Source organism: Oncorhynchus mykiss, chromosome 17, assembly GCF_013265735.2.
Source record: "Oncorhynchus mykiss isolate Arlee chromosome 17, USDA_OmykA_1.1, whole genome shotgun sequence".
In the NCBI taxonomy this organism is placed as follows: Eukaryota; Metazoa; Chordata; class Actinopteri; order Salmoniformes; family Salmonidae; genus Oncorhynchus; species Oncorhynchus mykiss.
This window is the reverse complement of record NC_048581.1, coordinates 2625003-2643316: the sequence shown is the minus strand read 5'-3', so window position 1 is coordinate 2643316 and position 18314 is coordinate 2625003. Positions and strand designations below refer to the sequence as shown.

The 18314-nt window shown below is 41.3% G+C and overlaps 1 protein-coding gene across 3 annotated transcripts in view; it reads left to right on the top strand.

The window, feature by feature from the left end:
* Nucleotides 1-779: 779 nt before the first annotated feature.
* The window catches only part of LOC118940184 (serine/threonine-protein kinase/endoribonuclease IRE1-like), an 87395-nt gene continuing 69860 nt past the window's right edge, over nt 780-18314 (top strand). For all 3 annotated transcript variants that reach the window (XM_036948588.1, XM_036948589.1, XM_036948587.1), the window contains exons 1-10: nt 780-903; nt 996-1413; nt 5033-5147; nt 8611-8644; nt 8850-8922; nt 10370-10442; nt 13892-14014; nt 14707-14808; nt 14976-15035; nt 18076-18277. In XM_036948588.1, coding sequence (XP_036804483.1) covers nt 1348-1413; nt 5033-5147; nt 8611-8644; nt 8850-8922; nt 10370-10442; nt 13892-14014; nt 14707-14808; nt 14976-15035; nt 18076-18277 — 848 coding nt within the window. In that variant the 5' untranslated portion in view covers nt 780-903; nt 996-1347. The remainder of the gene's footprint in view (nt 904-995; nt 1414-5032; nt 5148-8610; nt 8645-8849; nt 8923-10369; nt 10443-13891; nt 14015-14706; nt 14809-14975; nt 15036-18075; nt 18278-18314) is intronic.

Sequence of the window (18314 nt, the reverse complement as noted above, 5' to 3'; positions counted from 1 at the left end):
GAGAGAGAGGAAGAGAGAGAGAGGAAGAGAGAGAGAGAGGAAGAGAGAGAGAGGAAGAGAGAGAGAGAGGAAGAGAGAGAGAGGAAGAGAGAGAGAGAGAGGAAGAGAGAGAGAGGAAGAGAGAGAGAGAGAGGAAGAGAGAGAGAGGAAGAGAGAGAGAGGAAGAGACAGAGAGAGGAAGAGAGAGAGAGAGGAAGAGAGAGAGAGGAAGAGAGAGAGAGAGGAAGAGAGAGAGAGAGGAAGAGAGAGAGAGAGGAAGAGAGAGAGAGAGAGAGAGAGAGGAAGAGACAGAGAGAGAGAGAAAGAGAGGAAGAGAGAGAGAGGAAGAGAGAGAGAGAGGAAGAGAGAGAGAGGAAGAAAGAGAGAGAGGAAGAGAGAGAGAGAGGAAGAGAGAGAGAGAGAGAGAGAGAGGAAGAGACAGAGAGAGAGAGAAAGAGAGGAAGAGAGAGAGAGAAAGAGAGAGGAAGAGAGAGAGAGGAAGAGAGAGAGAGAGGAAGAGAGAGAGAGAGAGAGAGAGAGAGAGGAAGAGACAGAGAGAGAGAGAAAGAGAGGAAGAGAGAGAGAGAGAGGAAGAGAGAGAGAGGAAGAGACAGAGAGAGAGAGAGCTTAATAAAGGCATAGTTGTCTCTTCTCTGTTCTGCCACCATCTCTATTCTCTTTCACCTGAACAAGCCGCGTGTTGCAGTGATCACAAAGCCGCGAGCCACATTGCCGTTTCCACGTGTTCTAATGTGGCGTCGAGCTCATTCTAAACCCCGCCCCCCCCCCCCGTTACAGTCCAACTCTCCTTTTACCATTGGACGGAACGGCCGTCAATCAAACAAGAGGGCGGGGCCAAGCCCCTCATGATTTGACAGCAGGTCGAATTGCGCCGTTTAGGCTGAGTTATATACTTTATGATGGGTATGTTGGTGAGGAAAAACCGCCACATACACAAAAACACCATCTTCTCTGTTATTTAACTATTTTGAGCCGTTTTTTTTACCATTCCGTAGGTCCTGACCGTCTACCGACGAGAACCAAGGACACCCTCTCTAACTGACGTCACAGGATCCGTTCCAACACGGAAACCGAAATGGTGGGGGCTCGTCGTTAGTCGGTACTGTTGTGATGGTCTTCCGATCTCTCATCTACTTCTATCCACAACCTGTTACACACGTTAAATAAAACACGTCAATCTGAAAAGAAGACTTAGAAAAAAAATGTTCAACAAACGAAGCCCTGTCGCTGTGTGACCAAAATGGACGATCGCTGGAGAAAGTTGACAGATAATTCGACCTCTGTCCTCTTGTCAGTTTAACACGTTTCTTTCCGTTGATCGAGATTCCCGTGTGTAGATCTACAACCATGGGGAAGTTAGCACGCTGTCTCCTGCTGCTGTTGCTGCTGTCTTGGAAAGGAACCGACTTACAGGTGAGTGTTTGTTGTTGTTTACTTGTTTATGGGGGAGGGGAGGGGGAAAACCCTACTGCGGGTGTGTGGCTCGCTGGGTACGGTGCCACTGTCCGGTTGGTCTATTTCGGGAACACGTACACACACACACAGAGAGAGAGCTGGAGGACTCTAATACACTTCAAGAATAGTATGCTGGAAATGAACAAACCCCCCTCGCTGTGCTGTCTGTCTGTCTTTCTTGTCTGTCTTGTCTGTCCTATCTGTCCTGTCCTGTGTAGGTTACTTTTTAAAATGTAATCCGTTATAGTTACATGTCTAACATTGTAGGCAATAACGTAACTAAGTGGGTATAAGAGGGTATATCGCTCTCCGGCGTTTTACCATTTGGATGCCTCTATATGTTGTAGTTTAATGGTAAAGGTATTGGACATTGAAACGCGTGTGGACATTCCTTGTTAAATGATCACATATCTCTTTAAGGCGCCATACAGAGTCCGGTTCTATGATGCCACCCCTTGTTGAGTAAATACAGGAGTGTCGCGGTTAAACACACACAACATGTGGTAAGCGGTCTCTTTGCTGAGAAGGAGACGGGGGGGGGGGGGTTTATCTTGCTATTCGGGTTGTCCTGGTGTAACGGACATTTCCATTCCAGGTGAAAAACAAGGAGAGCAGTGGTTGATAACAGTCAATCAAAGATCAATCCAGTTTAATACGATCATTTACGGCGACATCGCCAGAACAGAAGCAGGCCCGTTTATATTCTAATCAGACAGCACCTAATGTTCATCTCCAGAACAGAAGCAGGCCCGTTTATATTCTAATCAGACAGCACCTAATGTTCATCTCCAGAACAGAAGCAGGCCCGTTTATATTCTATTCAGACAGCACCTAATGTTCATCTCCAGAACAGAAGCAGGCCTGTTTATATTCTATTCAGACAGCATCTAATGTTCATCTCCAGAACAGAAGCAGGCCCGTTTATATTCTATTCAGACAGCATCTAATGTTCATCTCCAGAACAGAAGCAGGCCCGTTTATATTCTATTCAGACAGCACCTAATGTTCATCTCCAGAACAGAAGCAGGCCCGTTTATATTCTAATCAGACAGCACCTAATGTTCATCTCCAGAACAGAAGCAGGCCCGTTTATATTCTATTCAGACAGCACCTAATGTTGATCGCCAGAACAGAAGCAGGCCCGTTTATATTCTATTCAGACAGCATCTAATGTTCATCGCCAGAACAGAAGCAGGCCCGTTTATATTCTAATCAGACAGCATCTAATGTTCATCTCCAGAACAGGAAACCTCTCATATATATATATATATATATATATATATATATATATATATATATATATATATATATAATTATTAGAAACGGGTGCGCTAGTTTAGGGTTGTAGCGCACTGCAATAGACATACACTTGAGGGCCGCACCTTTGACTTTCTAGTTTTAAAATCAAGAGAGACTGACACGTTGTTTCCATATATATATATATATATATATATATATATATATATATATATCCCATATATAGACACACCCCATGTGTTTTAATTAAATCAACTATATGTACTGAACTGGACTGATGCTTTAAGCACGCTGTTTGATTAAATAATTACCGTTCTCCAACCCTGCTGACCTTCGCAGATTCTGCCGTCACTCTCCTGAAGGTAAAAAGGCTACAACGAGGAGTCGGCAACCTTTCTCATGTGGCCCATTTATCTCACCGTATCTACCGATCTGCGTGCCGGTTATGGTTTTCATATCCACATTTTCATAGTGGATCGTTTAATTTAGTTTATAATAACGTCCTCGTATTTTAATATCATTGTCATGTGGTTAATGAAAATTCAATCCAAATCTAAAAATGAAAATGAAACAAACCTAAAAAGTAACTTTTATATAATTATTATAATTATTTATTCTAATGATGTAAAAAACTAATAAAAACATTGCAGCCTGCAGTTTGAACATCCTGATTTAAAATAAATAAATAAATAAAATAAAAATCCCATTGGTTACACATGGCCTGTCTGCAACCAACTTGAAACATTGTATCAACTATTAACTTTTTTTCTGGCCTGAAGCTCCTGCTAACAAAGTTGCTGCATTGTATAAAAAATTCTGGGAACCTCAGTTTCCTGCACCAGTGAGCTGTAGGCTATTTGTTCAAGGGGATAATCAGTAATGACAGACTATTTGTTCAAGGGGATAATCAGTAATCAGGAAGGCCTATTTTATGACGTTTCCACTGGATCAGAGCATGACATTGTTCCCTTTCACGCTGAATGGTAGTCGAAAGGGAGAGAGAGCTGGAAAGATTTTCCAGGTACACTGAGGAACTATCTCAATGCATGTAAAAACAAGACTTCATGCAATAGTATCCACAAAACACCAGTCTCAACGTCAACAGTGAAGAGGCTAGACACTCTAATGTACTTGTCCTCTTGCTCAGTTGTGCACCGGGGCCTCCCACTCTTTCTATTCTGGTTAGAGCCAGTTTGTGCTGAGAGGACCAGGCCAGCTATCTATCTAATCCATCTATCTAATCCATCCATCCATCCATCCATCCATCCAACACTGTTCAGACATGAGGACCAGACCAGCTACCTACCTATCTATAATACTGTATGTGTCTATTATAACAATAGTCTCTCTCTCTCTCTCTCTCTACTCCCCAGGTGAAGTCAGTCTCTAATCTCTCTCTCTACTCCCCAGGTGAAGTCAGTCTCTCTCTCTCTACTCCCCAGGTGAAGTCAGTCTCTACTCTCTCTACTCCCCAAGTGAAGTCAGTCTCTCTCTCTCTACTCCCCAGGTGAAGTCAGTCTCTGCTCTCTCTCTCTCTCTACTCCCCGGTGAAGTCAGTCTCTCCTCTCTCTCTATCCCCCAGGTGAAGTCAGTCTCTCCTCTCTCTCTCTATCCCCCAGGTGAAGTCAGTCTCTACTCTCTCTCTACCCCCCAGGTGAAGTCAGTCTCTCCTCTCTCTCTCTACTCCCCAGGTGAAGTCAGTCTCTCCTCTCTCTCTCTACCCCCCAGGTGAAGTCAGTCTCTCCTCTCTCTCTCTACTCCCCAGGTGAAGTCAGTCTCTACTCTCTCTCTACTCCCCAGGGGAAGTCAGTCTCTCTCTCTCTCTCTCTCTCTCTCTCTCTACTCCCCAGGTGAAGTCAGTCTCTCTCTATCTCTCTCTCTCTCTCTCTACTCCCCAGGTGAAGTCAGTCTCTACTCTCTCTCTCTGCTCTTTCTCTCTCTCTACTCCCCAGTTGAAGTCAGTCTCTCCTCTCTCTCTCTCTACTCCCCAGGTGAAGTCAGTCTCTCCCCTCTCTCTCTTCTCCCCAGGTGAAGTCAGTCTCTACTCTCTCTCTCTCTCTCTCTCTCTCTCTGCTCTCTCTATCTCTCTCTACTCCCCAGGTAAAGTCAGTCTCTCCTCTCTCTCTCTACTCCCCAGGTGAATTCAGTCTCTACTCTCTCTCTCTTCTTCCCAGGTGAAGTCACTCTACTCTCTCTCTCTCTCTCTCTCTCTCTCTCTCTCTCTCTCTCTCTCTCTCTCTTTCTCTCTCTCTCTGCTCTCTCTACTCTCTCTCTACTCTCCAGGTGAAGTCAGTCTCTCCTCTCTCTCTCTACCCCCCAGGTGAAGTCAGTGAGTGTAACTCTACCAGAGTCTCTATTGTTTGTGTCTACTCTGGATGGGAGTCTACATGCTGTCTCCAAGCAGTCTGGAGACATCAAATGGACCCTCAAAGAAGGTCAGCACCCGTTCTCACGTCCACATACAGTATAGTGTAATAATATATACCTACAGTATAGTATATATAATATATAGTATAATAATATATAGTATAATAATATATAGTATAGTATAATATGTAGTGAAATAATATATACCTACAGTATAGTATAATAATATATAGGAAAATAATATATAGTATAGTATAATATGTAGTGTAATAATATATACCTACAGTATAGTATATTAATATATAGTATAATAATATATGTAGTGTAATAATATATAGTATAATAATATATAGTATAGTATAATATGTAGTGAAATAATATATACCTACAGTATAGTATAATAATATATAGGAAAATAATATATAGTATAGTATAATATGTAGTGTAATAATATATACCTACAGTATAGTATATTAATATATAGTATAATAATATATGTAGTGTAATAATATATAGTATAATATATACCTACAGTATAGTATAATAATATATAGTATAATATACTAATTTATACCTACAGTATAATATAATAATATATACAGTATAATAATATATACCTACAGTATAGTATAATAATATATAGTATAATATACTAATTTATACCTACAGTATAGTATAATAATATATAGCATAATAATATATACCTACAGTATAGTATAATAATATATAGTATAATAATATATAGTATACTATAATAATATATACAGTATAATAATATATAGTATAATAATATATAGTATAGTATAATATGTAGTGTAATAATATATACCTACAGTATAGTATAATAATATATAGTATAATAATATATAATATAGTATAATATGTAGTGTAATAATATATACCTACAGTATAGTATAATAATATATAGTATAATAATATATAGTATAGTATAATAGGTAGTGTAATAATATATAGTATAATATATACCTACAGTATAGTATAATAATATATAGTATAATAATATATACCTACAGTATAGTATAATAATATATAGTATAATAATATATACCTACAGTATAGTATAATAATATATAGTATAACAATATATAGTATAATATGTATAGTATAGTATAATAATATATACCTACAGTATAGTATAATAATACATACTATTATACTATACTGTATATTATTATACTATGTATATTATAATAATATATAGTATAATAATATGTATAGTATAATAATATATAGTATAATAATATATAGTATAATAATATATAGTATAATAATATATACCTGCAGATTAGTTTAATAATATATAGTATAATAATATACACCTACAGTATAGTATAATAATATATAGTATAATAATATATACCTACAGTATAGTATAATATGTATAGTATAGTATAATAATATATACCAACAATATAGTATAATAATACATAGTATAATAATATACAGTATAGTATAATAATATATAGTATAATAATATATACCTACAGTATAGTATAATAATAATATATATAGTGTAATAATATATACAGTATAATAATATATACCTACAGAATAGTATAATAATATATAGTATAATAATATATAGTATAATAATATATAGTATAGTATAATAATTTATACATACAGTATAATATATAGTATAACAATATATTGTATAATATATACCTACAGTATAGTATAATAATATATAGTATAATAATATATAGTATAGTATAATAATTTATACATACAGTATAATATATAGTATAACAATATATTGTATAATATATACCTACAGTATAGTATAATAATATATAGTATAATAATATATAGTATAGTATAATAATTTATACATACAGTATAGTATAATAATATATAGTATAATAATATATAGTGTAGTATAATAATTTATACATATAATATAATTTATAGTATATATACACTGCTCAACAAAATAAAGGGAACACTAAAATAACACATCCTAGATCTGAATGAATGAAATATTCTTATTAAATACTTTTTTCTTTACATAGTTGAATGTGCTGACAACAAAATCACACAGAAATGATCAATGGAAATCAAATTTATCAACCCATGGAGGTCTGGATTTGGAGTCACACTCAAAATTAAAGTGGAAAACCACACTACAGGCTGATCCAACTTTGATGTAATGTCCTTAAAACAAGTCAAAATGAGGCTCAGTAGTGTGTGTGGCCTCCACGTGCCTGTATGACCTCCCTACAATGCCTGGGCATGCTCCTGATGAGGTGGCGGGTGGTCTCCTGAGGGATCTCCTCCCAGACCTGGACTAAAGCATCCGCCAACTCATGGACAGTCTGTGGTGCAACGTAGCGTTGGTGGATGGAGCGAGACATGATGTCCCAGATGTGCTCAATTGGATTCAGGTCTGGGGAACGGGCGGGCCAGTCCATAGCATCAATGCCTTCCTCTTGCAGGAACAGCTGACACACTCCAGCCACATGAGGTCTAGTATTGTCTTGCATTAGGAGGAACCCAGGGCCAACCGCACCAGCATATGGTCTCACAAGGGGTCTGAGGATCTCATCTCGGTACCTAATGGCAGTCAGGCTACCTCTGGCGAGCACATGGAGGGCTGTGCGGCCCCCCAAAGAAATGCCACCCCACACCATGACTGACCCACCGCCAAACCGGTCATGCTGGAGGATGTTGCAGGCAGCAGAACGTTCTCCACGGCGTCTCTAGACTGTCACGTCTGTCACATGTGCTCAATGTGAACCTGCTTTCATCTGTGAAGAGCACAGGGCGCCAGTGGCGATTTTGCCAATCTTGGTGTTCTCTAGCAAATGCCAAACGTCCTGCACGGTGTTGGGCTGTAGGCACAACCCCCACCTGTGGACATCGGGCCCTCATACCACCCTCATGGAGTCTGTTTCTGACCGTTTGAGCAGACACATGCACATTTGTGGCCTGCTGGAGGTCATTTTGCTGGGCTCTGGCAGTGCTCCTCCTGCTCCTCCTTGCACAAAGACAGAGGTAGCGGTCCTGCTGCTGGGTTGTTGCCCTCCTACGGCCTCCTCCACGTTTCCTGATGTACTTGCCTGTCTCCTGGTAGCGCCTCCATGCTCTGGACACTACGCTGACAGACACAGCAAACCTTCTTGCCACAGCTCGCATTGATGTGCCATCCTGAATGAGCTGCACTACCTGAGCCACTTGTGTGGGTTGTAGACTCCGTCTCATGCTACCACTAGAGTGAAAGCACCGCCAGCATTCAAAAGTGACCAAAACATCAGCCAGGAAGCATAGGAACTGAGAAGTGGTCTGTGGTCCCCACCTGCAGAACCACTCCTTTATTGGGGGTGTCTTGCTAATTGCCTATAATTTCCACCTGTTGTCTATTCCATTTGCACAACAGCATGTGAAATGTATTGTCAATCAGTGTTGCTTCCATATAGTATAATAATATATAGTATAATAATATGTATAGTATAGTATAATATACTGTAGGTATTCATTCTGAACATTCCATCTTTCTTAAATCTTTTCCAGATCCCATCATCCAGGTGCCTGTCTACCTTACTGAGTGAGTGACTCTGCTATACACACACTCACACACACACACACACACACACACACACACACACACACACACACACACACACACACACACACACACACACACACACACACACACACACACACACACACACACACACACACACACACACACACACACACACACACACTCACACACATGATAAACATTGCTACTTTGTGTGTGTTTTTAGGCCAGGGTTTCTCCCTGACCCCAACGATGGCAGTCTCTATGTCCTGGGAGGAAAACACAAGGAAGGACTGATGGTAAGAGAGAGACGGACAGAGAGAGAGAGAGAGACGGACAGAGAGAGAGAAAGAGACGGACAGAGAGAGAGAGAGACGGACAGAGAGAGAGAGAGAGACGGACAGAGAGAGAGAGAGAGACGGACAGAGAGAGAGAGAGAGACGGACAGAGAGAGAGAGAGAGACGGACAGAGAGAGAGAGAGAGACGGACAGAGAGACAGAGAGACGGACAGAGAGAGACGGACGGACGGACGGACGGACAGAGAGAGAGACGGACAGAGAGACGGACAGAGAGAGAGAGACGGACAGAGAGAGAGAGAGACGGACAGAGAGACGGACAGAGAGAGAGAGAGACGGACAGAGAGAGAGAGAGAGAGACGGACAGAGAGAGAGAGAGAGAGAGAGACGGACAGAGAGAGAGAGAGAGACGGACAGAGAGAGAGAGAGAGACGGACAGAGAGACAGAGAGACGGACAGAGAGAGAGAGACGGACGGACGGACGGACAGAGAGAGAGACGGACAGAGAGACAGAGAGACGGACAGAGAGAGAGAGACGGACGGACGGACGGACGGACGAACAGAGAGAGAGAGATGGCGACGGACAGAGAGCGAGCGAGAGAGAGACGGACAGAGAGCATTTAATATATATAATAATAGTATAGTATACTGTATAATATAGTATGTTAATATATATATAATAATAGTATACTGTATAATATAGTATTTTAATATATATAATAATAGTATACTGTATAATATAGTATTTTAATATATATATAATAATAGTATACTGTATAATATAGTATGTTAATATATATATAATAATAGTATACTGTATAATATAGTATGTTAATATATATATAATAATAGTATACTGTATAATATAGTATTTTAATATATATAATAATAGTATACTGTATAATATAGTATTTTAATATATATAATAATAGTATACTGTATAATATAGTATTTTAATATATATAATAATAGTATACTGTATAATATAGTATTTTAATATATGTAATAATAGTATACTGTATAATATAGTATTTTAATATATATAATAATAATATACTGTATAATATAGTATTTTAATAAATATAATAATAGTATACTGTATAATATAGTATTTTAATATATATAATAATAATATACTGTATAATATAGTATTTTAATAAATATAATAATAGTATACTGTATAATATAGTATTTTAATATATATAATAATAATATACTGTATAATATAGTATTTTAATAAATATAATAATAGTATACTGTATAATATAGTATTTTAATATATATAATAATAATATACTGTATAATATAGTATTTTAATAAATATAATAATAGTATACTGTATAATATAGTATTTTAATATATATAATAATAATATACTGTATAATATAGTATTTTAATAAATATAATAATAGTATACTGTATAATATAGTATTGTCTATATGTCTCCAGAAACTGCCCTTCACCATCCCAGAGCTGGTCCAGTCTGCTCCCTGTAGGAGCTCTGATGGAGTCCTTTACACTGGTGAGAAACATCAGTACCTTGTTGTCAGGGCATCAGTACCTTGTTGTCAGGACATCAGTACCTTGTTGTCAGGACATCAGTACCTTGTTGTCAGGACATCAGTACCTTGTTGTTAGGACATCAGTACCTTGTTGTCAGGACATCAGTACCTTGTTGTCAGGACATCAGTACCTTGTTGTCAGGACATCATTAATGTGTTGAGGCTGTCAGGACATCAGTAATGTGTTGTCAGGCCATCAGTACCTTGTTGTCAGGACATCAGTAATGTGTTGTCAGGACATCAGTACCTTGTTGTCAGGACATCAGTACCTTGTTGTCAGGACATCAGTACCTTGTTGTCAGGACATCAGTAATGTGTTGCCAGGACATCAGTACCTTGTTGTCGGGACATCAGTACCTTGTTGTCGGGACATCAGTAATGTGTTGAGGCTGTCAGGACATCAGTAATGTGTTGTCAGGACATCAGTACCTTGTTGTCAGGACATCAGTAATGTGTTGTCAGGACATCAGTACCTTGTTGTCAGGACATCAGTACCTTGTTGTCAGGACATCAGTACCTTGTTGTCAGGACATCAGTACCTTGTTGTCAGGACATCAGTAATGTGTTGAGGCTGTCAGGACATCAGTAATGTGTTGTCAGGACATCAGTACCTTGTTGTCAGGACATCAGTAATGTGTTGTCAGGACATCAGTACCTTGTTGTCAGGACATCAGTACCTTGTTGTCAGGACATCAGTACCTTGTTGTCAGGACATCAGTAATGTGTTGCCAGGACATCAGTACCTTGTTGTCGGGACATCAGTACCTTGTTGTCGGGACATCAGTACCTTGTTGTCGGGACATCAGTAATGTGTTGAGGCTGTCAGGACATCAGTAATGTGTTGTCAGGACATCAGTACCTTGTTGTCAGGACATCAGTAATGTGTTGTCAGGACATCAGTACCTTGTTGTCAGGACATCAGTAATGTGTTGTCAGGACATCAGTAATGTGTTGTCAGGACATCAGTAATGTGTTGTCAGGACATCAGTAATGTGTTGTCAGGACATCAGTAATTAGTTGTCAGGACATCAGTACCTTGTTGTCAGGACATCAGTAATGTGTTGTCAGGACATCAGTAATGTGTTGTCAGGCCATCAGTAATGTGTTGTCAGGACATCAGTAATGTGTTGTCAGGACATCAGTAATTAGTTGTCAGGACATCAGTAATTAGTTGTCAGGACATCAGTAATTAGTTGTCAGGACATCAGTAATGTGTTGTCAGGACATCAGTACCTTGTTGTCAGGACATCAGTAATGTGTTGTCAGGGCATCAGTAATGTGTTGTCAGGGCATCAGTAATGTGTTGTCAGGACATCAGTAATGTGTTGTCAGGACATCAGTAATGTGTTGTCAGGACATCAGTAATGTGTTGTCAGGACATCAGTAATGTGTTGTCAGGACATCAGTACCTTGTTGTCAGGACATCAGTACCTTGTTGTCAGGACATCAGTACCTTGTTGTCAGGACATCAGTACCTTGTTGTTAGGACATCAGTACCTTGTTGTCAGGACATCAGTACCTTGTTGTCAGGACATCAGTACCTTGTTGTCAGGACATCAGTAATGTGTTGTCAGGGCATCAGTAATGTGTTGTCAGGGCATCAGTAATGTGTTGTCAGGACATCAGTAATGTGTTGTCAGGACATCAGTAATGTGTTGTCAGGACATCAGTAATGTGTTGAGGCTGTCAGGACATCAGTAATGTGTTGTCAGGACATCAGTACCTTGTTGTCAGGACATCAGTACCTTGTTGTCAGGACATCAGTACCTTGTTGTCAGGACATCAGTACCGTGTTGTCAGGACATCAGTAATGTGTTGTCAGGACATCAGTAATGTGTTGTCAGGGCATCAGTAATGTGTTGTCAGGGCATCAGTAATGTGTTGTCAGGACATCAGTAATGTGTTGTCAGGACATCAGTAATGTGTTGTCAGGACATCAGTACCTTGTTGTCAGGACATCAGTACCTTGTTGTCAGGACATCAGTAATGTGTTGTCAGGACATCAGTAATGTGTTGTCAGGGCATCAGTAATGTTTTGAGGCTGTCAGGACATCAGTAATGTGTTGTCAGGACATCAGTAATGTGTTGTCAGGGCATAAGTAATGTTTTGAGGCTGTCAGGACATCAGTAATGTGTTGTCAGGACATCAGTAATGTGTTGTCAGGACATCAGTACCTTGTTGTCAGGCATCAGTACCTTGTTGTCAGGACATCAGTAATGTGTTGTCAGGGCATCAGTAATGTGTTGTCAGGACATCAGTAATGTGTTGTCAGGACATCAGTAATGTGTTGTCAGGACATCAGTAATGTGTTGTCAGGACATCAGTACCTTGTTGTCAGGACATCAGTACCTTGTTGTCGGGACATCAGTAATGTGTTGTCAGGACATCAGTACCTTGTTGTCAGGACATCAGTAATGTGTTGTCAGGACATCAGTAATGTGTTGTCAGGGCATCAGTACCTTGTTGTCAGGACATCAGTAATGTGTTGTCAGGACATCAGTCCCGTGTTGTCAGGACATCAGTAATGTGTTGTCAGGACATCAGTCCCGTGTTGTCAGGACATCAGTAATGTGTTGTCAGGGCATCAGTACCTTGTTGTCAGGACATCAGTAATGTGTTGTCAGGACATCAGTAATGTGTTGTCAGGGCATAAGTAATGTTTTGAGGCTGTCAGGACATCAGTATAGTGTTGTCAGTACATCAGTACCTTGTTGTCAGGACATCAGTACCTTGTTGTCAGGACATCAGTAATGTGTTGTCAGGACATCAGTACCTTGTTGTCAGGACATCAGTACCGTGTTGTCAGGACATCAGTAATGTGTTGTCAGGACATCAGTAATGTGTTGTCAGGACATCAGTAATGTGTTGTCAGGACAACAGTAATGTGTTGTCAGGACATCAGTAATGTGTTGTCAGGGCATCAGTAATGTGTTGTCAGGACATCAGTAATGTCTTGAGGCTGTCACATCATTGTTAACGTGGGGCGGCAGGGTAGCCTAGTGGTTAGAGCGTTGGGCTAGTAACCGGAAGGTTGTGAGTTCAAACCCCCGAGCTGACAAGGTACAAATCTGTCGTTCTGCCCCTGAACAGGCAGTTAACCCACTGTTCCCAGGCCGTCATTGAAAATAAGAATTTGTTCTTAACTGACTTGCCTGGTTAAATAAAGGTAAAAAAAAAAAAAAAAAAAAAAAAAAAAAAAAAAAAAAAAAAAAAAAAAAAAAAAAAAAAACGTGTGTGTGTGTGTGTGTGTGTGTGTGTGTGTGTGTGTGTGTGTGTGTGTGTGTGTGTGTGTGTGTGTGTGTGTGTGTGTGTGTGTGTGTGTGTGTGTGTGTGTGTGTGTGTGTGTGTGTGTGTGTGTGTGTGTGTGTGTGTGTGTGTGTGTGTGTGTGTGTGTGTGTACCTGTTTAGGTAAGAAGCAGGATGTATGGTTCGTGGTGGACCCCCAGACAGGAGAGAAACAGACCAGCCTCTCCACATCATCATCTGACTCCATTTGCCCCAATGCACCACTGCTATACATAGGAAGAACAGGTACCTAGTTAATACTACTGTATTCTGACTCCCATCAGTCCCAACACACCATAGGAAGAACAGGTACCTAGTCAATACTACTGTATTCTGACTACAACACACCATAGGAAGAACAGGTACCTAGTCAATACTACTGTATTCTGACTACCATCAGTCCCAACACACCATAGGACAGACAGGTAACTAGTCAATTCTACTCAGTTCTACTCTACTCAGTTCTACTCTGCTCAGTTCTACTCTATTTAGTTCTACTCTACTCAACTCTGTTCTACTCTACTCAGTTCTACTCTGCTCAGTTCTACTCTATTTAGTTCTACTCTACTCTACTCAGTTCTACTCTACTCAGTTCTACTCTGCTCAGTTCTACTCTATTTAGTTCTACTCTACTCAACTCTGTTCTGCTCTACTCAGTTCTACTCTACTCAACTCTGTTCTGCTCTACTCAGTTCTACTCTACTCAACTCAGTTCTGCTCTACTCAGTTCTACTCTACTCAGTTCTACTCTGCTCAGTTCTACTCTATTTAGTTCTACTCTACTCTACTCAGTTCTACTCTACTCAGTTCTACTCTGCTCAGTTCTACTCTATTCAGTTCTACTCTACTCAACTCTGTTCTGCTCTACTCAGTTCTACTCTACTCTACTGTCCTTTGTTCTACTCTACTTTACGGTACTCTACTCCTTTCTATTCCAGAGTACATGATAACGATGTATGATACGAAGACACAGGAGCTGAGGTGGAACGCAACATACAACGACTACTCTGCCCCGCCGTACGATGAGAAACACGACTACAGTACGTACACAATGATAATATAATGTACTACAGTAGGTACACAATTATACTATGTTGTACTACAGTAGATACACCATTATACTATAATGTACTACAGTAGATACACCATTATACTATAATGTACTTATCTAGTTCTGCACAGTATGATAATGCAGTTGTTTCTCCAGAGATGGCCCATCTCGTCTCCAGTGGTGATGGGTTGGTGGTGACCGTAGACAGAGAGTCAGGTACGTTTTACTGTCAGGTAATTACTGTGTTTCCCAATAAACACCTGTTACAATAAACACCTGACAGACCTGCTACAATAAACACCTGTTACAATAAACACCTGTTACATTAAACACCTGACAGGCCTGTTACAATAAACACCTGACAGGCCTGTTACAATAAACACCTGACAGGCCTGTTACAATAAACACCTGTTACAATAAACACCTGTTACAATAAACACCTGCTACAATAAACACCTGTTACAATAAACACCTGTTACAATAAACACCTGACAGGCCTGATACAATAAACACCTGCTACAATAAACACCTGACATACCTGTTACAATAAACACCTGTTACAATAAACACCTGCTACAATAAACACCTGACAGGCCTGTTACAATAAACACCTGTTACAATAAACACCTGACAGGCCTGTTACAATAAACACCTGACAGGCCTGTTACAATAAACACCTGACAGGTCTTTTACAATAAACACCTGTTACAATAAACACCTGACAGGCCTGCTACAATAAACACCTGTTACAATAAACACCTGACAGGCCTGCTACAATAAACACCTGACAGGCCTGTTACAATAAACACCTGCTACAATAAACACCTGTTACAATAAACACCTGTTACAATAAACACCTGTTACAATAAACACCTGACAGGCCTATTACAATAAACACCTGTTACAATAAACACCTGTTACAATAAACTCCTGTTACAATAAACACCTGACATGCCTGTTACAATAAACACCTGTTACAATAAACACCTGACAGGCCTGTTACAATAAACACCTGTTACAATAAACACCTGACAGGCCTGTTACAATAAACACCTGACAGGCCTGTTACAATAAACACCTGACAGGCCTGTTACAATAAACACCTGACAGGCCTGTTACAATAAACACCTGTTACAATAAACACCTGACATTTTTTTTTATATGTTATTAGGTTATAATGTATTATATCCCCTCTTTTCCTCTCCTCTCTCTCTGTCTCTAACCCTCCTCTCCTCTCTCTCTCTGTCTCTAACCCTCCTCTCCTCTCTCTCTGTCTCTAACCCTCCTCTCCTCTCTCTCTGTCTCTAACCCTCCTCTCTCCTCTCTCTGTCTCTAACCCTCCTCTCCTCTCTCTCTGTCTCTAACCCTCCTCTCTCCTCTCTCTGTCTCTAACCCGCCTCTCCTCTCTCTCTGTCTCTAACCCTCCTCCCTCTCTCTCTCTCTCTCTCTCTAACCCTCCTCTCCTCTCTCTCTGTCTCTAACCCTCCTCTCTCTCTGTCTCTAACCCTCCTCTCCTCTCTCTCTGTCTCTAACCCTCCTCTCTCTCTCTCTCTGTCTCTAACCCTCCTCTACTCTCTCTCTGTCTCCAACCCTCCTCTCTCTCTGTCTCTAACCCTCCTCTCCCCTCTCTCTGTCTCTAACCCTCCTCTCATTTCTCTGCCTCTAACCCCCCTCTCCCCTCTCTCTGTCTCTAACCCTTCTCTCCTCTCTCTGTCTCTAACCCTCCTCTCCTCTCTCTGTCTCTAACCCTCCTCTCCTCTCTCTGTCTCTAACCCTCCTCTCCTCTCTCTGTCTCTAACCCTCCTCTCCTCTCTCTGTCTCTAACCCTCCTCTCCTCTCTCTCTCTCTCTAACCCTTCTCCCTCTCTCTCTCTCTCTGTCTCTAACCCTCCTCTCTCTCTGTCTCTAACCCTCCTCTCCTCTCTCTCTGTCTCTAACCCTCCTCTCCCCTCTCTCTGTCTCTAACCCTCCTCTCATTTCTCTGCCTCTAACCCTCCTCTCCTCTCTCTCTGTCTCTAACCCTCCTCTCCTCTCTCTCTGTCTCTAACCCTCCTCTCTCCTCTCTCTGTCTCTAACCTTCCTCTCCTCTCTCTCTGTCTCTAACCCTCCTCTCTCCTCTCTCTGTCTCTAACCCGCCTCTCCTCTCTCTCTGTCTCTAACCCTCCTCCCTCTCTCTCTCTCTCTCTCTCTAACCCTCCTCTCCTCTCTCTCTGTCTCTAACCCTCCTCTCTCTCTGTCTCTAACCCTCCTCTACTCTCTCTCTGTCTCTAACCCTCTTCTCTCTCTCTGTCTCTAACCCTCCTCTCCCCTCTCTCTGTCTCTAACCCTCCTCTCATTTCTCTGCCTCTAACCCTCCTCTCCCCTCTCTCTGTCTCTAACCCTCCTCTCTTCTCTCTGTCTCTAACCCTCCTCTCCTCTCTCTCTGTCTCTAACCCTCCTCTCCTCTCTCTCTGTCTCTAACCCTCCTCTCCTCTCTCTCTGTCTCTAACCCTCCTCTCCTCTCTCTCTGTCTCTAACCCTCCTCTCCTCTCTCTCTGTCTCTAACCCTCCTCTCCCTTCTCTCTCTGTCTCTAACCCTCCTCTCCTCTCTCTCTGTCTCTAACCCTCCTCTCCTCTCTCTCTGTCTCTAACCCTCCTCTCTCCTCTCTCTGTCTCTAACCCTCCTCTCCTCTCTCTCTGTCTCTAACCCTCCTCTCTCCTCTCTCTGTCTCTAACCCGCCTCTCCTCTCTCTCTGTCTCTAACCCTCCTCCCTCTCTCTCTCTCTCTCTCTCTAACCCTCCTCTCCTCTCTCTCTGTCTCTAACCCTCCTCTCTCTCTGTCTCTAACCCTCCTCTACTCTCTCTCTGTCTCTAACCCTCTTCTCTCTCTCTGTCTCTAACCCTCCTCTCCCCTCTCTCTGTCTCTAACCCTCCTCTCATTTCTCTGCCTCTAACCCTCCTCTCCCCTCTCTCTGTCTCTAACCCTCCTCTCTTCTCTCTGTCTCTAACCCTCCTCTCCTCTCTCTCTGTCTCTAACCCTCCTCTCCTCTCTCTCTGTCTCTAACCCTCCTCTCCTCTCTCTCTGTCTCTAACCCTCCTCTCCTCTCTCTCTGTCTCTAACCCTCCTCTCCTCTCTCTCTGTCTCTAACCCTCCTCTCCCTTCTCTCTCTGTCTCTAACCCTCCTCTCCCCTCTCTCTCTGTCTCCAACCCTCCTCTCTCTGTCTCTAACCCTCCTCTCCTTTCTCTCTGTCGCTAACCCTCCTCTTCTCTATCCCAGGTGACGTCCTGTGGATGCAAAACTATGGGTCACCTGTGGTGGGGGTGTACCTGTACAGCCAGGACTCTCTGAGACACGCCCCTCACCTGTCAGTTGCCATGGAGACGCTGCGTTACCTCACCTTCTCGTCCCACGACACACACACCATGAAGTGGAGCTACCAGTTTGTCACGGAGCAGGCCAGCACACACACACAGCTGGTGTAAGAGAACAACACACACAGACACACACACACACAC